The 26,574-nt window shown below is 46.8% G+C and overlaps 3 protein-coding genes across 3 annotated transcripts; 2 read left to right on the forward strand and 1 right to left on the reverse strand.

Moving 5' to 3' along the window:
• Positions 1–12,800: 12,800 nt before the first annotated feature.
• Positions 12,801–15,354, forward strand: LOC123426672 (60S ribosomal protein L5-1). Its single transcript, XM_045110540.1, has 9 exons — positions 12,801–12,949; positions 13,062–13,131; positions 13,224–13,315; positions 13,452–13,578; positions 13,668–13,747; positions 13,835–13,951; positions 14,376–14,510; positions 14,783–14,952; positions 15,040–15,354. The coding sequence occupies exons 1-9, from the start codon at positions 12,947–12,949 to the stop codon at positions 15,149–15,151; spliced, it is 906 nt and encodes a 301-aa protein (XP_044966475.1). The 5' UTR covers positions 12,801–12,946; the 3' UTR covers positions 15,152–15,354.
• A 4,679-nt stretch (positions 15,355–20,033) lies between these two features.
• Positions 20,034–22,583, forward strand: LOC123426674 (small RNA-binding protein 11, chloroplastic-like). Its single transcript, XM_045110541.1, has 4 exons — positions 20,034–20,321; positions 21,821–21,889; positions 21,982–22,088; positions 22,251–22,583. The coding sequence occupies exons 1-4, from the start codon at positions 20,189–20,191 to the stop codon at positions 22,359–22,361; spliced, it is 420 nt and encodes a 139-aa protein (XP_044966476.1). The 5' UTR covers positions 20,034–20,188; the 3' UTR covers positions 22,362–22,583.
• Positions 22,584–22,796: 213 nt separating this feature from the next.
• On the reverse strand, positions 22,797–24,065 carry LOC123428214 (probable F-box protein At2g36090). Its single transcript, XM_045112399.1, has 2 exons — positions 23,052–24,065; positions 22,797–22,967 (listed from the first exon to the last, which is right to left on the reverse strand). Exon 1 carries the CDS (start codon positions 24,063–24,065, stop codon positions 23,160–23,162), a length of 906 nt encoding a protein of 301 aa, XP_044968334.1. The 3' UTR covers positions 22,797–22,967; positions 23,052–23,159.
• Positions 24,066–26,574: the final 2,509 nt, after the last annotated feature.

The following is a 26,574-nucleotide window of genomic DNA, read 5'->3' on the forward strand; positions in this document are numbered from 1 at the left end:
TTCAAAGGAGAATACCATCCTATCATACTACATCATAGTCGTCTCAAAATCTATGTTGGCATTCAAGACAAACCATTATAAGCTCTCAGCTAATTAAGCATGGCATCAGAAACTATGATCTCTAAGTTGTCAATGCAAACATGGTTCTCTCACAACAAAGCTAAATCAGGCATGAAAAGCTAGTCATATTTACAAAAGCAAAATAGATAGAGTTCATACCAGCTTTTCCAGTCCCAGTCACTTCATCATATATCATCATTATTGCCTTTCATTTGCACGATCGAACGATGTGAACAATAATAAGAGTGCTCGTGCAATGGTCTAAGCTGAATCTGCAGGCAAACACAAAGGAGAAGACAAAGTAATATGGCTCTTTGAAAGCTAAACATGTATGCATGCAAGAGCCACTAAACATTGTAACCAATATCTTCTACCTTGACCCAAAGAAAAAGAAAACTATTTACACGGGAAAACTCCCAACAAGCAAAAGAAGAAAGAAAAATCCTTTTGGGTTTTCTCAAAAGGACACAAAACAAGAAAACAAGAAAACGAAAATAAACTAGCATGGATAATACAGTGGCAAAGTGTAAACACCGACTGACAAAGTGAAAGCATAATCATGAATGTAAGGTTCATGAGAACACGTACTCCCCCAAGCTTAGGCTTTTGGCCTAGCTTGGTCTACTACCAAGGTGGGAAATAACCAGCTCCGGGGTACTCCGGAGCAGACTGTGGATGCCACTGCTGTGTGAGCTCCTCTGGCTCCCACTAATAAACTGGCGTCTGCTACTCGACTGTCGGCTCGGGCACGTGCACCTGTGGTTGGGCCAAGCCCCAATATGCGTAGATGTCCGAGGGCATAATAGTGTACCTGCCTGCATGAAGATCGAACAAAGAAGGAGCAGGCAAAGTAATAGTCTCTCGAGTACCCTGACTAAATACCAGGTTATAAATCATCAGTCTACTAGCATCTCTATCCAGAAAATCATGGCGAACCATGCTGTCATAATCCATATATTTCTCAGGGAGAAGCATATCTCCTTCCTCCCCCAGTCTAACGGGTATCTCAAAGTGTCTGGCAAGACGGGTAGCATAGATACCTCCATAGACGACACCCTTGGAACGGTTGGTGTTCAACCGCTGGGCTACTATAGCACCTAGGCTATAAGTCTGATCGTTATAAAGGCCTTCGCGCAAAACCGCAAGGTCTAGAGAGCTAAGTGATCCAGCCTCCCCACGGCCAATCAAACATTTTCTCACAAATAATAAGAAGTACCGAAGCACGGGAAAATGTATGCTAGCAATTCTAGCGCGAGACACTCCTCTCTCCTCTCCAACAGCAATAGTACCTATGAAATCCTCCAAGTCCCGTGGACGAGGGTCACGAATATCACCAACTTAAGGTAATTTGCATACATTGCAAAAATCCTGTAGTGTCATGCACTGGGGGATGTCGTATAACATGAACTCAACCATGGGAGAATTCTTCCTCGGATAAAAGTTGAAGCTTTGAACGAAAATATTGGTGAGGAGGAGGTATTGTGAGCACTTATCTTCAACGAGCGCGGTAAGACCTGCGTTCTCCATCAAGTAATAAAAGTCTTCATAAAGCCCAGCGGCGCGCAAAAATTCATCACTTGGCCACTCGCACGCTCGAACTTCTTTGACTCGAGGAACCACGTACTTGGGGTGGTTCTTCTCATCCTCCTTGGGGTTACGGCTTGAAGAGCCTCTCAAGAACCTCCTCATCTTTTCCTTTTTTTATCTCTGAAAAATTCTGAAATTTTTAGAGACTTCAAAAGAAAAGTGAGTAAGAATTAACCCAACTCGTAGCAACTACTCCTACTAGTCCCTAGAGACCGTATCACGTGCTAAAACTACTTGGGACCAGCTAAAATCAACATTTCTAGCTCAAGAACAGGGTCACCAAGGTAGCAAGAATACGCGAAGGATAAAGCACTAGAGCAAAAACTAATTGGACCAATGGAGGAGTCACTTACCAAGGAGTAATTTCCCCAAAACGGTTCGGAGAATGGTGCTTTGAGCAAGGAGATCGAAAATCACAGCCAAATGAGCAAGAACACGGGTTTGAGCTGCAAAACAATTTTTTCTGGAGGTGGAAGAATAGGATGGGAGCTGGAATGAGCGGAGGGGGTCCCTATGGGCCCCACAAGCTTGCTAGCCGCCACCAGGGGGGCTGCGGCTGCACGGCTTGTGGCCCACTGGTTTGGCCCCCAGGCCAGCTCTCAGTCCCAGTATTTTTCAAATATTCCACAAAAAATGATACTAGATTTTCAGGACCATCACAGAACTTTTATTTTCGGGGTATTTTTCTCCGGGGCGCTAAAATAGAAAACAGGAAAAACTAAACTAATTCTATCATTTTTCTTCTAAGCAACAGAAAGTGAAAGCTTAAAACAGAGGTATGTGACTCTTTGATTCATCCATTTCATGGTCATCGAAAGAAATCCATCAATGGTGTTGATCAAATCCTCATGACAAAACTTTTTTGAATCGCAAGAGGAAACGGATAATTGTCGAATAGCCACTAAGTCACCTCAATGGGGATATGTATCTCCCCAACAAGCAAATCATACTTCATCTTGACACGAGGAATAGGGCATTCAAAGCTCCCAATAAGAATCGATGAAGTCTTTTCGATAGCATTGATGCAATGTACTTGATATCGTTTCTTCGGAAAGTGCATTGTATGCTCATTACCGTTGACATGGAAAGTGACATTGCCTTTGTTGCAATCTATAACAGCCCCTGCCGTGTTTAAAAAGAGTCTTCCGGGGATGATAGCCATGGCATCGTCCTCGGGAATATCCAAGATAACAAAGTCTGTTAAGATACTGGTGTTAGCAACCACAACAGGCACATCCTCGCAAATGCCGATAGGGAAAGCAGTTGATTTTTTGGCCATTTGCAAAGAAATTTCAGTGGGTGTCAACTTATCCAGTTCAAGTCTACGATAAAGAGAGAGCGGCATAACACTAACACCGGCTCCAAGGTCACATAAGGCAGTTCTTACGTAGTTTCCTTTAATGGATCAAGGTATAGTGGGCACTCCGGGATCACCAAGTTTTTTAGGAGTTCCACCTTTGAAAGTGTAATTGGCAAGCATGGTGGAGATCTCAAGATCTGGTATCTTCCGTTTATTGGTCACGATATCTTTCATGTAGTTGGCATATGGAGACATTTTGAGCATATCAGTTAACCGCATCTGCAGAAAGACGGGTCTTATCATCTCAACGAAGCGCTCAAAATCCTCATCATCCTTTTTCTTGGATGGCTTAGGAGGAAAGGGCATAGGTCTATGAACCCATGGCTCCCTTTCTTTACCATGCATCCTAGCAGTGAAGTCATTCTTATCGTATCTCTTAGGTTGTGGGTTATCAGGATTATCCGTAGGTTCAATCTCCACATCCTCATCATTGCTAGGTTGAGCATTATTATGAACATCGTTGTCCATATTGTCACTAGGTTCATGTTCATCACTAGATTGTGTTTCTGCATCAGACGCAGAAATATCATTAGGTTCTTCAGGTGTGACATTATTTGGTGAATTGGCATGTAGGTTTCTATCATCCTTCTTCTTCTCCTTAGGATTACTGGGTGTATCAGCATTAATTCCTTGAGAGTCTTGATCAATTCTCTTAGGATGGCCTTCAGGATACAAAGGTTCCTGAGTCATTTTGCCTCCTCTAGTAATGACTCTGACAGAGTTGTCATTTAATTCATTGAGCAAGTCATTCTGAGCTTTAAGTACGTGTTCTACCTGAGTAGTAATCATAGAGGCATGTTTACTCAGAAGCTTCAGATCATTGACATTTCTGTCTACACAAGCACTTAAATGGCTAAGCATACGAGTACTTTGTTCCAAATGTCTGCTAACATAATCATTGAAACTCTGTTGTTTGGCAACAAAGTTGTCAAATTCATCAAAGCGTAGGCTAGCAGGTTTGTCAAAAGGAATATCACTCTCATCAAACCTACGCAGAGAATTCACTTATACTACTTTTATCGGGTTATCGAGACCATGGATCTCTTCGATAGGTGGTAGAATTTTGACATCTTCAGATCTAGTGCCTTTCTCTTGCATAGATTTCGTGGCTTCTTGCATATCTTCGGGACTGAGGAATAGAATACCTCTTTTCTTAGGAGTTGGCTTAGGAGGTGGTTCGGGAATAGTCCAAGCATTATCATTGATCAAGATGTTATTCAGAAGGATCTTAGCTTGTTCGATAGTTCGTTCCCTAAAAACACAACCGGCACAACTATCTAGGTGGTCTCTAGAAGCATCGGTAAGTCCGTTATAGAAGATATCAAGTATCTCGTTCTTCTTAAGAGGGGGATCAGGCAAAGCATTCTGTAGCTGGATGAGCCTCCCCCAAGCTTGTGGGAGACTCTCTTCTTTGAGTTGAGCAAAGTTGTATATTTCCTGCAAGGTAGCTTGCTTCTTATGGGCAGGGAAATATTTCTCACAGAAGTAATAGACCATATCCTGGGGACTACTCACACATCCAGGAGAAAGAGAGGTGAACCAGGCTTTAGCGTCATCCTTTAGAGAGAAAGGAAACAACTTAAGGATGTAGTAGTGGCGGATCTTCTCCTCACTAGTGAAAAGGGTGGCTATATCGTGTAGTTTGGTAAGATGGGCTACGAACGTCTCAGACTCATAACCATGTAAAGGATCAGATTCGACTAGAGAGATTATCTCAGGATCGACAGAGAATTCATAATCCTTATCGGTGATAAAGATAGGTGAAGTGGCAAACTTCGGGTCGTATTTCATCCTAGCTTTCAGAGATTTTCCCTTCCACTTGAGAAGTAATTTCTCAGCGTCATATGCATCCTTACACGCAAGAAAATCCTCAACTATCTCTCCCTACATAACGTAACCCTCAGGTATATCAAGCAATTCATATCTAGGAGAGCTAGATCTAGCAGGAGCAAAAGCAGGTTCTATCTCAATAGTATAGACAGTTTCAAAAGCATCACGAGCATTGGCAGTAACTCTAGCAATATGAGCATCAAGGAATACCCCTAGTGGCACATCACGCAAAGTAGTATCTCTAGCAGTATCAAGCATAGCATCATCAGGCAAGGCAGTATCAGGCATAGCATCTCTAGCATCATCAGGCATAGCATCTCTAGTAGTATCAGACATAGTATCTCTAGTTGTATCAGGCATAGCATCTCTAGTAGTATCAGGCATAGCAGCATCATAAGCATCATCAAGCACAGGCGACATATCAAGATTTCTAGCAGGAGGTGATGTCGCAAACTTACTCATAACTGAAGGTGAATCAAGTGCAGAGCTAGATGGCAATTCCTTACCTCCCCTCGTAGTTGAGGGCAAAACTCTAGTTTTTGGATCTTTTAGATTATGCATAGTGATCAGCAGATATAAATCCCAAGTGACTTAGAGAATATAGCAATCGCTTCCCCGGCAACGGCGCCAGAAAAATGATGTTTAGCAGATCCCTGGCAATGGCTAGACAAATGCTATTCTCGATTGCTCAACAATTGGAAATTGTCTTGCAATGACCCACCAGCGCGTGGGATCGAGGCCGTTTTCGAGGGTAGAGTATTCAACCCAAATTTGTTGGTTCGCCAGACAGGAAGTGAGAGGATACCCTCAAGTATTAGCAGCTGAATGTGTCAGATTCAACCACACCTGAAAGATTAGTATCTGCAAGCAAAGTATCAACAGCAAAGTAGTATGATAACAACGGTGTCAGAAACGATCTGTTGACGGCAGACTATTCCTAACGATTGTATCAATGGCGCCAGAAGTTGCCCGTGGACGGGAAATATTCTTTCCTATCAACGTCGTGCGAACCAGTATTGTAGCAGGTAGCAGCAGTGTAACGAGTAGCAGAAGTGGCAAGGAACAACAATAGTGACATCAGTAGCAAGTAGCAACAGTAGCAAGTAACAGCAGAGCAAGCAAGTAACAACAGCAACAACAGTAGTAACAACAGCAGAGCAAAACAAGTAACAGCAGCAGTGGGACAAACTCGTAGGCAATGGGTCGGTGATTTGTTTGGATGATATTCATCATGCAACAGTTATAACACGGAGAGATATGTGGCTAGCTCCCGTTCGTCAATGTGATGTAGGCATGCATTCCGTGTGTCGTCATACGTGCTTAGGGAAAAGACTTGCATGACATCTATTGTCCATCCCTCCCGTGGCAACGGGGTCCAAAAGGAAACTACGGGATATTAAGGTTCTCCTTTTAATAAAGAACCGGACCAACGCATTAGCACTTGGTGAACACATGAACTCCTCAAACTATGGTCATCACCGGGAGTGGTTCCGGTTATTGTCACTCCGGGGTTGCCGGATCATAACACGTAGTAGGTAACTACAACTTGCAAGATCGGATCTAAAACACACATATATTGGTGACAACATAATAATTTCAGATCTGAAATCATGGCACCCGGGCCCTAGTGACAAGCATTAAGCATGGCAAAGTAGTAGCAACATCAAATCTCAGAACATAGTGGATACTAGAGATCAATCCCCGTCAAAACTAACTCGATTACATGATAGATCTCATGCTACTCATCACCGCCCAGCGAGCCTACGAATAGATTACTCACGAACGATGAAGAGCTTCATGGAATTGGAGAGGGAAGAAGGTTGGTGATGACGATGGCGACAAATTCCCCTCTCCGGAGCCCAAAACGGACTCCAGATCTGCCCTCCAGATGAAGAACAGGATGTGGGGGCGCCTCCGTATCGCAAACGCGATGAAATCTTCTCTCTTGATTTTTTTCTGGGACGAAAGTGAATTTATAGAGCTGAGTTTGGGGGCGGCAGAGCGACGTGGGCCCCACAAGCTTGCTAGCCGCCACCAGGGGGTGGCGGCTACAGGGCTTGTGGCCCACTAGCCCATCCCCTCCGGTGTATCTTTGCGCAAGTATTTTTCATATTTTCCAGAAATATTCTCCGTAAATTTTCAGGACGTTCCGAGAACTTTCATTTCTGCACAAAAACAACACCAAGGCAATTCTGCTGAAAACAGCGTCAGTCCAGGTTAGTTCCATTCAAATCATGCAAATTAGAGTCCAAAACAAGGGCAAAAGAGTTTGGAAAAGTAGATACGATGGAGACGTATCAGGGACATCGATGATCATGGGGGGTACCGAGTGCTCGACGTCGAGGTACCTTCCCATCTGGGCTCCCCTTATGGCACAGAGCACCGTCGCCCTCCATAGCGCCCGGTTGCCCTTGTTGAGATTCTCGGTGACGGCGTGAACAAATGGAGGGGAGGGGAAAGAACTTGAGGATGTCACCATGGATGAACTCGAGAGAGGATCTGATTACCATATAAAAATAATTGTTTGTGGTAAGCGTATGCCATCTTGGTAGGGACGCGTTCGTGTTATATAGTCAGAGAGATTACATGGTTGCACACGTTGTTACTAGCTTTCCTTCTACTTCAAGTTTACATCAGATAATATCTACTCCTAACAAACCTATCGCTAGTAACAACCTGTCAAGGTACAACACAATACATAGAAACTAAACGTGACATATCACATGTACAGATCAAGCCTATCATTTAACACTTGTAGAAAAATAAACTAGTTTTTTAAAAGCCTATACTTATCTATAGAAGTTAGACATTTTACTAGACACCTTTTCTATAGATATAAGAAATTGGTGCTTCGATTCACGCCAACCCAACAAACACCCTCAAAGATGCCTATAGAGCATTAATACGTCTCCATCGTATCTACTTTTCCAAACTCTTTTGCCCTTGTTTTGGACTCTAATTTGCATGATTTGAATGGAACCAACCCGGACTAACACTGTTTTCAGCAGAATTGCCATGGTGTTGGTTTTTGCGCAGAAATAAAAGTTCTCGGAATGACCCAGAAATTTACAAGGATTTTTTGTGGAATATATAAAAAATACTGGCGCAAGAATCAACCGGAGACGTGGAGCAAAGAGCTCACAAGCCCAGGAGGCGCGCCCCCCCTGGCCGCGCCTGGCAGGCTTGTGGGGCCCTCGAGGCTCCGCCGCCTCCAACTCCAGCTCTATTTAGTCCCTTTCGCCCGGAAAAAAATTCAAGGAGAAGAGTTCATCGCGTTTTACGATACGGAGGCGCCGCCACCACCTGTTCTTCCCGTGGAGGGCAGATCTGGAGTCCGTTCTGGGCTCCGGAGAGGGGAGATCGTCACCATTGTCATCACCAACCTTCCTTTATCGCCAATTCCATGATGCTCTTCATCGTTCGTGATTAATCTCATCGTAGGCTTGCTGGACGGTGATGGATTGGATGAGATCTATCATGTAATCGAGTTAGTTTTGATGGGGATTGATCCCTAGTATCCACTATGTTCTGAGATTGATGTTGCTACTACTTTGCCATGCTTAATGCTTGTCACTAGGGCCCGAGTGCCATGATTTCAGATCTGAACCTATTATGTTCTCGTCAATATATGTGTGTTCTTGATCCTATCTTGCAAGTTGTAGTCACCTACTATGTGTTATGACGCGGCAACCCCGGAGCGACAATAGGCGGAACCACTCCCGGAGATGACCATAGTATGAGGAGTTCATGTATTCACTAAGTGCTAATGTTTTGTTCCGGTTCTCTATTAAAAGGAGAACCTTAATATCCCGTAGTTTCCATTAGGACCCCGCTGCCACGGGAGGGATGGACAATAGATGTCATGCAAGTTCTTTTTCATAAGCACGTATGACTATATACGGAATACATGCCTACATTACATTGACGAACTCGAGCTAGTTACATATCTTCCCATGTTATAACTGTTGCATGATGAATGTCATCCGGCATAATTATCCATCCCGATCCAATGCCTACGAGCTTTTCCTACTGGTCCTTGCTAAGTTACTTTACCGCTACTGCTGTCACTATTGCTACTATTACCGCTGCTATCGTTACTATCACGCTACTTTGCTACTGAAACTTTGCTGCAGATACTAAGTCTTTCAGGTGTGGTTGAATTGACAACTCAACTGCTAATACTCGAGAATATTCTTTTGCTTCCCCTTGTGTCGAATCAACACATTTGGGTTGGATACTCTACCCTCGAAAACTGTTGCGATCCCCTATACTTGTGGGTTATCAAGCATCTTTACGATCACCTAGTTATGAAGTGATGTTCGATAACACACAACATATTCTTCCGCTGTGAGGGAGTTGCATGATCTTATGGTCTTAGGAACAGATACTTGACATGAAGAAAGCAGTAGCAACAAACTAAGTGATACAATCAAATGATATGCTTACGGTTGGGTCTTGTCCATCACATTATTATCCTAATGATGTGACCCCGTTATCAAATGACAACTCATGTTCATGGTTAGGGAACCTTAATCATCTTTGATCAATGAGCTAGTCTAGTATAGGCTCATTAGGGACACTGTACAAGCCTTAGAGCATCTCTAGCAGATCCCGCATATTTGCGACCTGCAAAAGCGGTTTACAGTTCGACGAAGCGCGGTTTTGCAGGGTGAAATCTTGCGCTCCAGAACAGACCCCATATATGAAACTGCATAATTTGAAAAAAGCATTCGCGGGCGAAATTGCAACCATGGTAATTTAGAGTTCAATACTTAGTACACGATCATACATACTACATTCAGAGTTCATCACTTACTAGAGGGGGGGGGGTAGAGGTAAGCTATCTTACCGGAGCTCGTGCGGTAGCAGATGCGACAACGCTCAATCTCATCCTTGTCGGAGGAGAGCTCGACGTAGATGCGCTCCTGCGCAGTGGCTTCACGACGCCACTCCTCCACCTTGTGGCCGACGACGAGCGCCGACGCGACACCGTGCGGTGTCGATCTCATCCTCCCTATGGCGACGCTGTCGGTCCTCTTCCGCCTCCCGCGCATCCCGCGCTAGCAGGGCGGGCAAAAGGTTGTCCGCCTCCACCGAGGGGGGGGGGAGTCCTCCGGTCCGACGATGCCACCGCAAGTCGTTGCAGCACCGCCTCAGCCTCTGGCTCCACCTTCACCGACGGGAGCTCCTCTCGCTCCCTCTTCACCGCGGGGAGGGAGGAGCGCGAGCTCAACACCTCGGAGGAGCTGCCGAATCAGAGGCGGCCGCGTGCGCCATCGTACTCCTCTATCTCGCGACAGAGGAGCTCCCGGAGAAGAGGCGGCCGCACGTGCGGTCATACTCCTGTCTTGCGACGGAGGAGTGACGACGGCGTCGTCATGCCCCATTGCGTGTACCGGTGGGCGACGCGCTTCCAGGCGGCGGCGGATCTGACGCGACGAGCCCTCTCGGGGTCGTCGTTGCTACGGCCGCCGGAGTTGGCCATCTTGGGTAGTGGAATGGAGCAGCTAGACGGCGAAATGGAGGCGCGCGGCGGCGGATCTAAGGCGCCGACGGTGAGGTGGGGGAGGGCTTTTCGCGACGGCGGAGGGATAGGGTTTCGACCCGCATCCAACGAGCGAACCTGCAGATATAACGGTCGAATGGTCGCGTTTACGAGCCACCGCAAAATATTTATGGACCGGACCGCGTTTACAGTACCTGGCTTGGCACAGAAAACAACACAAACCTGTATAATCGTCGAAATTATACAGCTACAACCTACTACGAACAAATGCAAAGTGAAGCAATGGTATCTTGCATCTCATAAGAAAAGAGGATGTGAACAAAGGTTGTTTGTGGGACGAAGAGTGCTCTCGATCAGTTAAATATAGATCCGCTGGTTGGAGTGAAACTTTTAGTCTATTTGTGTATATATACACCTTATATGGAAGAAGAAGGAAAATAATAATTTAATAAAAATAAAAAAAATAGAATTTTTTTTGAAAAAAAATTGACCTTTCACTATACTGGATTTTTTTTTCAAAAAACAACCCGTTGAATTCGCTTCTCCCCTAATAATAAAGCGTCGAGCGCTTCTGTCGTCCGTCGTGCCACTTTTACAAAAAAGCCCCTGACGTTTCCTAAAATCAACCCGTAGTCCTGATTTAAGTCAGAGAATGAATCGTTTTTTACATTTTACACAAACCCCCTATATTTAATCCAAACTAACCCGCATTCCAGGGGCCTCTTTCTCCAATCTCCACCAACTCCCCCCGCCGAACCCCAGCTCGCCATGCCGGCGGCGGTCGCCTGCTCCGTCAAGTGCCGCCCCCACCACCGCCTCTCGGCGCCGCGCTCGAGCTCCTCCCCCGCGGCGCCCCGGCCTCCGCCAGCGAGCTGCGGGCGACCTGGTGCCGGACCCCGCCCTCCCTCTCCTTCGTGCGCGCCTCTGACCAAGGGGAGCCCCCCGTGCCCCCTGCCTAAGCCCGCCGTCCGCGAGACGGGCCCGCACCGCCGTGGCGGGGCGCGAGGAAGCCGGCCCCGCCGCTCCCATGGCCGCGGCCGCCCTGCTCTTAGGGGAGCTTGGGGAGGTGGTCATGGCATGGCATGGATGCGAGGAATTGTGAAGGGGTGGGGAATGTACATGCATGATCTGATCTGATGCTAGAAAGAGCTAACTAGGACTTTGTGCAGATTGAAGGGGGTAGATTAGTTAGTTCATTCACTCTGATTTTGATGTTTGTGATTAGAAATTTTGTGGGAATGAATCTAGATTCTGTGTCTTTGTGTTGCTGGCTGTAGGTTCTTGAATCTAATGATAATAGCCTTGCCTCGTACTCCTATATGTGTTGATCTTATGAAAATATGAACACAACCATACACTAATACACTACTGCACCAAATTGGATCCTAAATTAACACAATGACATATATAAAAAAACTTGGTTGTTTGTACATTCAATCAAATTGATGTTTGTGATTAGACTGTTATTTTCAAGGAGATGCTGGATTGTTAGGTGAACCATGATTTGTGATGACAACTACTTGAGGATGTCGATGCTCCCTCTGTAATTGGTGCAGATTGCGTTTTTGATGTTTTCTCGAGAAAGCTAGCTACTAATGTTTGCTATTTTGTTAGGCCAACAACGATTTCATAAGAAAGGAAATTCGAGTAAACTTCCATCAGTTAATGGGTCTTAGTTTTGCTTCGTTACAGTCCTGTTTTACTTTTATGGTTACAACTGAACTAGAGGATTTGATTCACACTTCAGTTAATGCAGATGAGATGACAAGGTTGACTGCATGAGTTTTTCTCATTACAGTGATGCGGTCCTTTGTTAAAGGATTCAATGCATCTCGATAAATTCTAAGCTATACTGTATTTTTGATGTTCCTAGATACCCAAGCAAGGGAGACAAAGATAATGGGTGGAGTAAGAAGAAGAAAACTGAGTTAAACGTGAACAAAAACCCGTAATGCTATCTGACCTGCACAAGGATCCTAAGGGTACATATTTGACATGTTCGATAATACTGCACCATTAGAATATCTATGCCTCGAGTCCGATTCTCACGCCTTGCATTCTTTCGTTGTAATGCACTGGCTCTTTTGGTAGTAAAGAAAAATGGTTAAAATAGTGCGAATAGTGACCTATAATAGCAAATATTTGTTGTTGTTTTGCCATGAATTCAATGTTGGCTTTTTATTCGTGAAAATTTATATAATGATGAAAAAAGAAAAGTCAAGTTTACTGTAGAAGAATTCCAATTATTTTTTCCATATGAGGTGAGGTGTATATACATCCAGAAATCAAAGGGTATTTTCCTATGCTGACTACGCTATTTTTCATGCCTACGTGTGCAACAGGCCAGTACCCTACGGCCCTATACGGGTCTGTCAGTCCACGCATCTACTTCCAAGGCCCAAGGCCCAAGACCTAGTCCGTCAACTAAGTCCCGCAGCAAACCCTAGCTGCCACCCAAGTCCCGCATAGGTCCCTGCCACGACGCCCTTCTAAACCCTCCCTTCTCGCACTTCTCCACCCCTCTCCCTCACCAAGAAAACTCGCCGCCGCCGCCGCCGCCGCCGCCACCGCAGCCGCAGCCGCAGCCGCAGCAGGCGAGCGAGATGGTAAGATCCGAAAGCCTCTTTGAATCTAAACGCCGTCCATGACCAGTAGCTTCTCTTCTGATTGATTCGAATCAATGGTCTTATCCACGTGCATTTTTGGATGGATTTTCAGGTGTTTGTGAAGAACCAGAAGACCAGGGCCTACTCCAAGCGGTTCCAAGTGAAGTTCAAGAGAAGGAGACGTACGTTGAATCCTCTCCCTCTGCGACTCTGTACCTTGCTTAGTAGACAAGTGTTACTGATGGGCCGCCTTTCGTTTGCTCTTGTTTTGCAGAGGGGAAGACCGATTACAGGGCCAGGCTCAGGCTCACCAACCAAGACAAGAACAAGTACAACACACCAAAGTACCGGTTTGTTGTGCGATTTGTATCCTTAAGTTGTTCATCGTCACAGTTTTGCGCTGGTTAATCGTCTATTCATCTCCATTGTGATTATCTATGGCCATAGTTTTTTAGTAGTACCAGTAGATGGATATTTGTGTCTCTTAACAATAGTACCTTAGACCAACAAAGATGTCACTGCCCAAATTGTGTACGCCACCATTGCTGGTGACATCGTGATGGCTGCTGCCTATTCCCATGAGCTTCCTCGTTATGGTCTTGAGGTCGGCCTCACCAACTATGCCGCAGGTAGTTTTTTCAACTCAAAATGCATATTTTTTTATGTCAATGCATGCGGCCCTATATATTCGGTTCAACTGATTTAATCCATCATGCAGCGTACTGCACTGGTCTGCTTTTGGCCCGCCGTGTGCTCAAGTGCCGTGATTTGGATCAGGAATATGAGGGCAATGTCGAGGTATAATCTCCTTTGAAAGGTTTATTTTCACACTAGTTTTCTCTGATGATGTGTTTACTGATCACATGTAATTCTGTTTGAGTCCAGGCCACTGGGGAGGACTTTTCTGTTGAGCCGTCTGATGAGAGGAGGCCTTTCCGGGCGCTCCTGGATGTTGGCCTTATTAGGACCACTACTGGAAACCGTGTGTTTGGTGCCCTTAAGGTATGTGATCTTTTATGATGTGACTGTATAACTGCAAGAAATTATGAATGATTGGTTGCACTTAGTTTTGCGAGTACACAGGTTTTTGACTTGAATGTCTTGGGCATACAATTTGTGTCGGGTTATTTAGATTTAAGACTTGTCACTTTTACGCTCTCAGAGTTTAGGTAGTTGTTCATTTTATTCGGTCAAGTTTCTACCTGATCTATAACATAACTATATGCTATTTAACTTTGCGAAACGATCATTCTTATTGCTAATGATTAATCTATACCCAGGTAATAGTGTGATCCACCATATTTCCATAGTACAATATTAGACGTTTGTCCTCAGGATATCAACACATTTTTTAACGACCACTTGTTAATGACAAAAACCTTTTTGAACACTTCAGTGCTTGCTCTGATTCTGTTTGCTGCTGCAGGGAGCTTTGGATGGTGGTCTTGATATTCCGCACAGTGACAAGAGATTTGCTGGCTTCAAGAAGGATGAGAAGCAGCTGGATGCTGAGATTCACCGCAAATACATCTATGGAGGGCATGTTGCTGACTACATGAAGGTGAGCTGGATCCATTTTCCTCGTGGTATTATAATGCTATTTCTTCATTCCCTACTGCTATCGATGTTGTATACATGAATTCTTTCTGAAAGATATCTGTCCTGTTTCACCCATATGAAGTATCCTAAAGCAATGTACTTTGTTCTGGCAGACTTAGTACAACTTTGTACTAAAGTTGTAATAAATCAGCGACACTTATTTTGGGACGGAGGGAGTATTTCTGAAGCAGCTTACTGAATCTCGTTTTAACTTATGTCTTACCCTTATTTCAGTCACTGGCTGATGAGGAACCTGAGAAGTACCAATCTCACTTCAGTGAGTACATCAAGAAGGGGATCGAGGCTGATGGCATGGAAGCACTGTACAAGAAGGTTCATGCTGCCATTCGTGCTGATCCTACAATAGCAAAATCAACCAAGGAACCACCAAAGACGCACAAGAGGTAGATACATCTTGCTGTTTATTAAAGCCAGACACCTGATTTCAGCACTTCGATTGGATTGCAAGTTAACGTGACTGTTCGCTGCAGGTACAATCCCAAGAAGCTGACCTACGAGCAGAGGAAGGCCAGTCTCGTAGAGCGGCTCAATGCCCTCAACTCATCTGGTGGTGCTGATGTCGATGAAGACGACGATGAATGAGAGTAATCGACCCTAGGCCCCTATAGTGCTGTCTTCATGCTTCCAAATGAACTTGCTCTATGGCATTAAAGAGTAGTATATCGTGAGAGGCATTTTTGCTCAAGTTTTTAGCACTCCGCATGTTGTACCTGCCCCCTTGGTTTTGAGTACCGTTCTGGAGTTCTGGATTATCTTAAATTATACTAGGTGCTGGCATTTTGACATTGCTTCAGGGTTTGTTGATCTGGATTTCTGTTGGTTGTGTCCGCCCCTGTGGACTGGCTGGATATCAAGGCCCTGTTTGCCGTGCATGTGATGTTCTGCCAAATGTGTTAATTTATTCGGTTGTTAGCTTATTTATGTTGATACATGCCTATCGTTTAGACTGTAGATGAACGTCACTAGTTGGTGCCTATTGCCCAGTTTCAGCTGTTGTTGGCATCATTGGATGTAGTCATGCATACTTGCTGTTCCCCCCTGGATGACAGAAGTAATTCTCACTGCAGAATCCAGTCTAGCTGCTGGTTTAGGGCTAAACACCAAGGGGGTAAAAGAACAAAAACTTTGCACCATAGATTGTTTGATTGTGACATTGGGAAATACAAAGTGATCTTTCTGAAGAGCAGTCGGCTTTTGTCCCTGGGCGCCTAATAATGGACAATATTATCACTTCGTATGAATGCCTTCATTTTATGAAGAGGAATAAGGCGAAGAGAAACAGATTTTGTGCATTCAAACTTGATATGATGAAGGCATACGATCTGGTTGAGTGGAATTATTTGGAAGCTATTATGACCAAGATGGGGTTTTCATCGTCCTGGGTGTCTTTGATCATGAGGATGGGGTTTTCATCGTCCTGTGTGTCTTTGATCATGAGGATGGTAAGTACCGTAAAATATTCTGCTCTGTTTAATGGTGGTAAACTTGATGAGTTTACACCATCAAGGGGAATCCACCAAGGAGATCCCATTTCCCGAACCTGTTCTTGTTGGTAGCAGTCGTCGCACCTTAGTGGAATTAAGGTTGCCCCATCGGCCCGCCGGTGAGCCACCTCCTTTTTACTAATGACAGCCTGCTGTTTGTCAAGGCCAGTGTGGATGGAGCAAATGAGTTGTCTTCTTTGTTGGAAAATTACTGCAATGCCTCGGGCTAAAGAATTAACTTATCTAAATCTTAAGTTTTCTTTAGTAAATGGTGCTCTCACAGCCTAAAACATGATGTCAAGGTGACTCTCAATGTAACGAATGAGTCCCAGTCCCATTTAGAAAAATATCTGGGTAAAATGGAGCCTTTAAATTCCTAAAAGATCGAGTCTGGAATAAGGTAAAGGGCTGGATGGCCAAAGTACTCTCTGTGGGGGGTAAGGAGGTGCTCATAAAATCAGTTGCCCACGCGGTTCCCGACTACTCAATGTCATGCTTTAAGCTGCCACGAGGTTTGACAGAACATATTAATTGTTTGGTTCGAAAGTTTTGGTGGGGTAGTAAAGAAGGTGAGAGGAAAGCAAATTGGGTCTCTTGAAGTACCATGACACGGCCTAAGGGCTGCTGTGGACTAGGATTCAGGGACATAGAGTTGTTCAACCTAGCGCTTTTGGCTAGACAAGCTTGGAGAGTCTTGATTGAACCAGATTCGTTGAGTGCAAGAATTCTAGAGGCAAAGTATTTCCCAACATGCGGTTTTTTACAAGCCGAGCTAGGCAGCCCCCCCTCACAAATATGGAGGGCTATGGAGGGGCGTGATACTCTTGCACAAAGAATTATCCAGTGTATTGGTGATGGTCAGAACACGAACATATGGGATCAGAATTGGTTTCCACGTCCTGCAAACATGCGTCCAATTGTATCAAGGGTCGTTGATTCTCCGCAACTAGTAAGTGAGCTGATAACTGCTGGTGCTGAATGGAACACGACATTGTTAGCTGAGATTTTTCTCCTAATGGATGCCGAAGCGATCCTAGTGATTCCTGTTTGCACAAGACATATAGAGGACTTTTGGGCATTGGTACATGAGAGAAACGGATCTTCTCTGTTCGATCTGCGTATCGAATGCTTGTTGAAACAAAACAGAGAAGGGAAATATGGCTGGAAGGACGCTCTGAATCCTCCAATCCAGACAAAGAAAAGAAGACATGGACGAAGATGTGGAATGTCAATGTTCGGTCAAAGATCAAGATATTTGTATCAAGACTTGCGAGGCAGTCTCTCCCTACCACAGACCTCAAACACCACCGTCACATGGCGACTATGTCGGCTTGCGGGCTTTGTGGAATGGAAGATTCATGGCAACACTCATGATATGATGCGCCATGGTCAGATGTGTATGGGCACTTCATGAACCAGCCCTTGCTGCTGTTGTGGAAGACACAAGGGAACCTGATGCCAAAAGATGGATCTTTTCCCTCCTAGACTCTCTTTTTAGCGATGAATTTGTCTAGATTTTAATCACTTTGTGGGCGATTTGGCACGCACAAAGGGAGGCTTTGCATGAACAAATATTCCAAAGTCCGTTGGCTATCTTCAACTTTGTGAAAAATTATATTAGAGAGCTCGATGCAAGCAAGCCAACACGCCAACCACGGGTGGAAGCTGGGAGACACAGGAGTGCAGACAAGTGGATTAGGCCAGCTTCGGGTTTTGCAAAGATCCGAGTGGATGGCGCAGCATCTTTTGAGAAAAGGGAAGGAGCCTTGAGCGCTGTCTGTCGCGATGAGGCAGGCAAATTACTGGGAGCATCAACAATAAAAATTGCAGGTATGACAGATCCTACATGTTTGGAAGCCCTAGCATGCTGTGAAGCTCTTGCATTGGCAATAGATCTCGCGTTATCACATGTTACCATTGCATCAGACTGTCAAGTTGTTGTGAATGACATCCAAAGGGACAGGTGGCTCATACTCAAGTGTTGTGCGTGAGATCAAAGCTAATGTGCCGCAGTTTGAGAACGTTTCCTTCATCTTTGAAGGAAGGTCTACTAATATAGAGGCTCATAGCCTTGCTAAGCATGCTTTCGGTCTGGATTTGGAGGGTCATTTTTGGCTCCTTAACCCTTCAGACATTCATTGTATCTCTATGAACATCATCGATTAATAATGTGTGTTTAGACTCAAAAAAAGTAAGCTATAAGTCAATGAAGAATATTCTATAAAAAGTACTTCAAAATGACCTTAAAATCTCTTTTATTTTTTTTGGGAAACTAGCAGGAGCTCTGCCTTTGCATTAAGAAGAAGAGAGTTAACCAATTTATAAGAAAAACTGGCCGAAAACCGATACATCAAAACACACGAGACAACGAACCTGCCGCTCACGCGACCAAATTTGACACTCCACAACACAAAGGTGCTCTCCGGAGCCGCCGCTCCGACTTGCTCGCCGACCTCGAGGACGTGCTCCACCTGAGCTGATGGCGCCGCCGCCCACACGACGAGAAACAACACTCCACATCACTGTTCTCCGGAGCCGCCGCTCCGACTTCCTCACCGGCCCCGAGGCCGCACACACTCCTGGCCGATGATGAACCCGCAAAGCCACCTGAGCCACCGCGAACTCACGAAGGACCAGACCTCTAAGGCGTCGTCCCCAAGAGGAAAGCGATGATATCGTCGCCGACGCCCGCTCCGACCAAGGTCGAAACTACGGTTTTCACCCGAAGAGCCCGAGACCGAGGTGAGAAAGGTGGTGAAGGGGCTCCCACGATGACGCCTCCAAGGAGGGAAAGACGTCCTAGGACGCCGTCGACGCCGTCAACGACCGAGGTCTTACAAGGCTTTCGCCCGGAGCTCATCGAATCCGTCCTCACAACAGCCTGCCCAACAAACCGTCTCCGGCCACATGCCGACTGTCCTTGCCCAAGCCGTCAGCTCAAACACGCAAGGCAGCTCACCGCCGCCAAAACCTACGTGCTGCACCCAGCACTACAGCCCACTCGGCACCACAACGGCGCCGCTAGACGGCCAAAACTACGCCCCCCACACTAGTCAGTCACCAACATCTCCCGCGATCGCGCACCCGGGACCACCGCCCCCGCCTCCACATGCCACCACCCCGCCTCTTGCGAGGCCTAGGACAGCAGCGCTCCTCGCTTGTACGTCGAGCCCACCAGTGCGACGCCACCGCGTCGCCGTCCATGAATCGCGACACACCACCTCTCTCGCGAAACTGCACCAGCTAGCCGGAGCCGCCACAACCGGGCCAACCACACCCCAACCGTCACGGCACCGCCGCGCCGTCATCCAAAGCTGTGCCTCGCCGCCACCACCACAGCTACCCCACCCGAGGGAGGGGACCCCGCGCGCCCGCAGCCGCAGCCTGTCGGAGCGGCACGCCGGAGTGCCTTAACCGCCAGATCTGGACGCTGGACGCCAGATTGACGGTTGCCGGTCTTTGCTACGCCCCGCTCGGCAGCGAGCTGGGGGAGGGGGTTAGCAGCGCCGCCATCATGCCCGGGGCCGCCGCCTCAGCTTGCTCGCGCCGACGAGGCGCGGCCGCCGCTAGATGCGGGCCTTCGCCCGGGGCCGAAGCCAGGCGGCGCACGACGAGGGCCCTCTGCCCGCCATCCGCCGAGCGGGCTTTGCCCATCGGCCTCCTCCTCCGACGACGGGAGGAGCGAGAGAGGAGAGGGGAGCGGGGGTGACGGCGGCTAGGTTATCGCTCGAGTCGGCCCCCGGGAGCGACGCGAGCGACTCGTGGTGTTGATTGGCTGAAAAATCACACTAAGTCTTAATCACACTACCTTACATTCTCTTTTATGATATACAATCAAATTTTATATGATTTTTTTTTTATTCGAAGAGGCCTGTTCTCAAGGGCTATCTTGAGTTCTCTACTCCATTCTCAGCAGCAAAAAGGAAATGCGAACTGGAGCATTCCGGTTCCGATTTCCATGTGAAAATATTTTAAATTGGAGGTACAATTTCTGCCCTCGCTTCCGTGCAGCCCCGCGACAGCTCCCAGTTCCCAGTTCCCAGAGACGAAGCGACGAACTGGCCGCCCGCTTCTCCCGGCTTCGTCCTCAGCCAACTCACCCCACTTCCCCAAGGAAAGGAAAGAGGTCATAGCCATGGCCATGGCGGCGCTGCGTGAGGCCTCCCGCCGCCTGGCCTGCGCCTCCACGAGGATCCCCGCCGGCGCCGCCACGCGCCCGCTGCTCCTCACGCACTCTCGCGGCATCACCCACAAGCTCTTCATCGGAGGTTAAAAGTCTTCACCCTTCCACCCCCGTTTCCTGACGCGCACCGCACACCCCCCTTGCGTCACTTCACATCCCCTGCTCAGTCTCGGTTCAACCCGCTGTTCTCCGTCGACTCTCTCGCGTGCAGTCGTTACTAGAAGCGCGAGAATGCGCCCGTGGCTCCGTGAATGCATGCATAGCAAGTGTTCGACGAAATGCTTCAGCAGTTTCCTGCCTTGTTCGACAGATTGCAATAGGCTTGTGTTTGACCTGTGAACTGTGGTGGTCTTCAATAGATGATTTACCATACGTGGTTACTCATTTTGTTTTGCTAGCTTAAGTGACAAGTAATGCTCTCGGGAATAAGTTTAGGAGATGGAGCCCATCTGTAGGCAGAGATTTTATTTATCAAGTCAATATGGGTAGGGTAACTGAATGTTCTGCATCTTCCTTTTTTACCCCGAAAATGTCTGTCTTCAGTATGCCAACAGTGAGTAGGACCTGCCATGTAGGGAGCTTACCCTCTTGCGATTTTATAGCCAAAAATATGGAATACCTCTTGCTCCATTATAAATGCCACATCAGGTTACTTAGGTAAATTTGATTAAAAGGGGCTATCTTTTCAAAAAAGGGTAAATTTTACTAAAAGAGCTGAAGTAATTCAAACTAGCATCTGTTATACATTACTAAGGTCAACTCTACTATTGTAACTTCAAAAAATTCCTATCACTGTGACTAGATTTTATTAGTACAACACATAAGCTTTTGTTAGTTGCTGCTGATTTACAACGAACCGTTAACACTTATAACATACTAATTTCAGTTCATTTCATGTTCTTCTTGCATGTACTCTGGGTTTTAGTACTATATTTCTCAGTTGATTGATATAAAAATATTTTTCTCTCACTCCATCCAAGCTGATTTTTTTTACTGGATCGAAGAACATACATAGTTGAGAATCGTTAGGCTCTGTTCAGTTGGATACAGTTGTTATATGCACCTGTTTGGGACTGCTCTGCTCCAAAAAATTCAGCTCCACTCTAGAAAACATAAGCCAAACGGGGTAGCTTCACGATATACAGCTCCACAAAAAAACTAAAATCTGGGGTCCAACTTCCTGTTTTTTATGAAGCCTTCTAGGAGGTGCTCCATAAAATTGTAGAAGCTGGAGTTGGAGCGAAATTACCCACCACTGCCACCCAAAGTGGATACCCCTTCATTTCTTCCCTCTCATCCAATCAAATACTCCCTCCGTCCCAAAATAAGTGTCTTAAGCTTAGTATAATTTTATACTAGAGCTAGTACAAAGTTAAGACAGTTATTTTGAGACAGAGGGAGTAGATCCTTTCCATTCGTGAAGCTGGAGCTGGATAAAATCCGAACGTTCTCTTTGAAAGAGCTACAACTTCCATATGAAACTGCTCCAAAGTGGATTTGATGGAGCAGAGCTGCTTTTGATGGAGCAGAGCCGTCCCAAACAGGGCCTAAGCCTTTCTGACACAGTTTTTAATCGTTTTACAGGCTTGTCACAATTTGCAACGGAAGACAGCCTAGCAGAAGCTTTCACGCGTTATGGCCAAGTATTAGAAGGTTTATCCTCATCACTTGCCAGAACAAACTTCCACTGCCAATTGTTCTTCTTGTTACGATCTAAGTTGCAACTTGTTATTATTTGCGCTCAGCCACCATTGTCACGGATAAGATGACCAGCCGATCAAAAGGCTTCGGCTTTGTGAAATTTGCCTCCGAGGAAGAGGCCAATAAAGCACGTGAAGAGATGAACGGCAAGGCAAGTTTTTTCTTTTCTTCTCTTCTTTTGAAGAACTAGCAGGAACCGTGCGTTTATCAATATAGGGCTTGTTGCTAGTTCAATATATTAGTAATCTGTATGTTTTGCCGCTCCATTTGAAAAAAAGAAGAAGAAGTGCTGAGCAATGCAAGCTTGCAACAGGTACTTAATGGGCGAGTTATATATGTCGACATTGCAAAGGCCAAACAGGACCGTGCTGCAGACGTAGTTCCAATAGCAAGAGGCCCTCCTAATCCAGTCGGCAACAACTGAAAAATGCCCGTTGTGCTGATGCTTGTAGCTTCAAAAACATATAAATAAAGTAGATTGCGATTCTCTTAGAGAAAAGCTGATGTGTAATTATGCTCAATTTTATGTTTTGCAAGAACAGATTTTTTAGAATGTAATCCACGCGTAATATTGTGCTGAATTTTATGTTCTGCAAGCAGAAGAGCACATCCAAAGAGCATATCAGATAATGTTGCCCTTCTTTAACCTCCTCGTCGTCGACAGGTTGCTGATGCAATCAAGTGATAGAGCAATGTTTTCCCCATGGCTGCCCTGGAGCCTATGCTTTGCTGTTCATACTTAGTAGAGTAGTACTTTAAATAAACTTTATTAATTGCTGCAGGTGGGGGAACAGTAGATTTTGATCGTACGTACTGTGGCTGCGAATGCACTCAATGTAGATACTTTTCCCCCCATATCTAAGGAGAACTGTGCCATTTGAATGTCACATTGCTTGATAGTACGATTTTTTGAATGCCAATGCACTCATAGGCAGATTTTTCTGTCCCTCCATTTCTCTGTCATTTTCACCTAGATTATTAGGAGGACAACTTTGTCACCAGAAATCTAGAATGGATGTACGCACTCTAGCTGCCAGGGAGAAGATGTAAATACACGTTAGTTCTTGCTTGATGCTGTCTTATTTGGAGCGCAGAAATACCGTTGGAATCTTACACAAAACATTTCATTTCCTGCATGATGCCTACTGTGCACCTACATCATGCATGAATGAACTCCATTGCTGGATCCGTCCGTCGGTGGCAAGAAGCCAAGAAGAACTTGTCACCGGAGCACGACGGTGGCGAAGAAGGCCAGCACGGCGACGGCGCTGGCGGCGGAGCAGCACAGGTCTACGAGCACCTCTCTTCGCGCCTTGCTCTCCTTCCTCCCCTTTTTGTTCCGGACGAACACCTCGTACCTCGCCTTGGCCTCCTCCCGCTCCCTCTCGCCTCCCCTCCTCCGCGCTTCCATTGCCGCGGCGAGGAGCCGGAGGGCGCCCTCGCCGCTCACCGCTGCGCCGTCGGCGTTCTCCACGGCGAGGCTGACCTCGCTGACGTGTCCGGCCTCCTCGGAGCAGGCGACGGTGGTCTCGAAGTTGCACCCGCCCAGCACCACCGCGAACCTCACCAGCATCTCGCCGGTGTACCAGTGCCGGCCCAGGGCCACCGCCCGCCTGCTCGACACGTTCACCGCCCGGCCGCGGGCGGGGTCGACGACCACCCAGCTCAGCTCGAGCTCCGCCGGAGAGAAGGCCGCCGCCACCGGCGCCGGCTTCTTGCAGTCGACGGCCTCGACGCGGAACGGCGCGCTGAGGAACCACGGCGACGACGCGGGCGTCTCCACCACGCGGGACAGCACGGGCGCGCCCCTGTAGTACACGTCCACCGCGGAGACGAGCTTGGCGGGGAGCACGCCGGCGCCGAGCTCCCCGGCGTCCGGGCACGGGAAGGGGGACGCGTCGGCGAAGAGGCGGCGCGGCGGAACCGCGGATAGGAGCCCGTGCCGGTGCTGCTGGGCCGCGAGGGACGGCCACTCGGCGAGGCAGAGCGCGCGCCACGTGCCCGGGTCGGCGGCCAGCGCGCGCAGCCCCGCCGTCGCGCAGCTCGCGGCGGCCAGCGAGCGGCCGTCGAGGCGGCGCAGCGCGCAGGCCAGCACGTCCGCGTGCAGGTCCTCGATGGTAGACACCATGTCTTTTTCGTTCGGCTTCTGGAGATCGAGACCGACGGTAGAGACTTTGAGTGACTCGCTTGGCTGTGCGTGGCGGGCTATATAGATGGCGGGGAAGCGCAGCGCGCCCTGGTTTCCGCGGAAACGACGGCCCGACCAGTATAATTTCGCGATGCACTACAGTGGCAGTGGCAATCAAGCCCGCGCGGGTGTGGCAGTGCGCGGTGGCAGACGCGCAGGCTGCACGCGTCGGCGCTCCAGGCCGTGCCGGCTGCACGCGTGGCACTTGGTCAATGGGGGTCCCGTAACCGAGGGCGCAGTCTGCCATTCCTATTTCACCCCGAGAGCATCAAATCGGATCTCACGTCTCTCATTCTGGTCCAGTTGAGCTGAGCTCCCCCCGAGATACATTGTGCAGTGGCAAACACTATTCACTATTCAGAGGAGTCCGGTTCAGAGACCCTGGGAAGCGGAGACCGGCACATCTCTAATCTCGGATGGTGCTGCGCCACGGGTCTGTTTAGCCGGCCCAACATTTCTCTCCCCGCGATGCACGCTGGTGAGCGGCGACTGGTCGTGATCGTCGTTCATGTAAACGCAAGCGACGTGCTCTCGCGGCGCGTCGCGTGGCGTACCTCTCATCTCATGAACCTTACGACCGTACGTGCTGGGATGATGATGGGCACCGGTAGCCGTCAGAGTTTCTTGGGCTAAAGTATGGGAAGCCTTAATTCCGCGGTCAGTGTGCCGGGGACTTGATTGCGTCAAAGCACATCCATCGTTTTTCTTGAGGAGAGGCCACATGTCTATGTAAGTATGTAGTACGTAGTATCTTCTTCCTCGGGCGATCGATCGGCATCTGTGCTGCTGGCCAAGGGACAGTTGGAGGAGATTAATGTCTTATCATTCTATGAGGTCCTACTGTCTCTCTACATAGGAGGCTCAAACCATGCGCATTCTTTCTCTTCTTTTCCAGCGTCCAGACCACTAAAACCACGTGCCTTTTCCTCTCGAGATATTCAGTAAGCTCGGAGATTTCATCATGTCACAATGGAGCGTTAACGCGGGAATTTATGATTCCGTGTCTAAGCCACATGATAAGCATACCAGGATCTTTGCTCCTCGGTTTTCAACTTTCAAAACCGGAGCATGGCCGCAGTCTTTGTCAGGATTGACTGAGAGCGAATGACCGCACCCGCAAAATAAATAAATAAAAGAGAGCGAATGACCGGAGAGAAATAAATTGAGACCCGAGTTTGCTCTTATAAAGAATCTACTCCCTTCGTTTCAAAATAAATATCGTTGTTTTAATATAAATTTTGTACTAATTTAATTTAAAATTTGCGTTATCTATTTTGGAACAGAGGAAGTATTTATTTTGCTAACCAGATGCAGATCGTTCTCGCAATAAGGTCAGATTTTTCATAAGATTGACTGAGCAAATAATGAAGACCCGAGTGGCTTATATTATGGGTGACATCATTATCTAGGTATTGCAGTCCTAATCTCTTTATGGCAAGCATGGCTGGCCATCATGACATCTAAGGTCCTGTTTGGTTTCAAATAAGTCACCAACTTATAAGTTGAAAAGTGCAAAAAGTGACTTATTTTGCCAAACGGACCCAACTTATAAGTCACCCGACTTATAAGTCATAAGTTGCTCCACCCCAACTTAAAACTTATAAGTCATCTACTTTTGCATGGGAAGGTGTGGTCAGGTGACTTATTGGTCAGATGACAACCAAACATGCGTGAATTATAAGTCATTGGTTTTAAGTCACCTGACTTATTGAAACCAAACAGGCCCTAAGCCTTGATGCATCAAACTTGGGGCGCAGGTTCTTCCAGAATCACTCAATAGAGAGGACAGCGTTTTACGAGTGTTTGTCATATACTCCCTTCATTTCACAATGTAGTGTATATAGATTTTTAAAAAGTCAAACTTCATAAGCTTTGATTAACTTTGTGAAGAAAAACATTTATATTTAGAATACCAAATATATCTTATTATTTCATCACAAGATGTACTTTCATATTATATATATTTGGCATTGTAGATAAAAAAGATTTTTTCTATAAAGTTGGTCAAAAATTGTATTGTAAAGTTTGACTTTGCAAAAAACATATATACATTACATTATGAAACAGAGGGAGCACAACATATAGGTGATTACCTTTGCAATGCAATTGTCCCTACTGTTCCATATGCCTAATTCATTTCCTTGCGAAGCTGTTCGCAAAGGTTCTCACCTTGAGCGCATCATGCCTTGGCGACCTTGTGTCGGCCAACCAAAACATCTTCATAGCAGGCCGGGGTGCGCACGACAAATTCATCTCCACGCGAAGCTGCTCGCATATTTATTGCATTTATTTCAGTCTAGCTGATGCTATTCCTTGAGTGTTATGACATGGATGTCAACTACGAGATGCCTGCGATAACTTCATCATTCTCATATTGCACTTCTAGTTTACCTTGGGATCTCAAGGAGCTACATACTCCACTCTCAACCTCATTGACATCGGCCATCGT

This window comes from Hordeum vulgare, chromosome 2H (assembly GCF_904849725.1).
Source record: "Hordeum vulgare subsp. vulgare chromosome 2H, MorexV3_pseudomolecules_assembly, whole genome shotgun sequence".
In the NCBI taxonomy this organism is placed as follows: Eukaryota; Viridiplantae; Streptophyta; class Magnoliopsida; order Poales; family Poaceae; genus Hordeum; species Hordeum vulgare.

Coding starts and splice junctions, on each gene's coding strand:
- LOC123426672 (XM_045110540.1), top strand. Junction 13,132..13,223: donor GAAGTTCAAGAGAAGGAGAC/GTACGTTGAATC, acceptor CTTGTTTTGCAG/AGGGGAAGACCGATTACAGG. Junction 13,579..13,667: donor CCTCACCAACTATGCCGCAG/GTAGTTTTTTCA, acceptor TCCATCATGCAG/CGTACTGCACTGGTCTGCTT.
- LOC123426674 (XM_045110541.1), top strand. CDS start 20,189: ATGGCCATGGCGGCGCTGCGTGAGGCCTCCCGCCGCCTGGCCTGCGCC. Junction 21,890..21,981: donor TTATGGCCAAGTATTAGAAG/GTTTATCCTCAT, acceptor ATTTGCGCTCAG/CCACCATTGTCACGGATAAG. Junction 22,089..22,250: donor GTGAAGAGATGAACGGCAAG/GCAAGTTTTTTC, acceptor AGCTTGCAACAG/GTACTTAATGGGCGAGTTAT.
- LOC123428214 (XM_045112399.1), bottom strand. CDS start 24,065: ATGGTGTCTACCATCGAGGACCTGCACGCGGACGTGCTGGCCTGCGCG.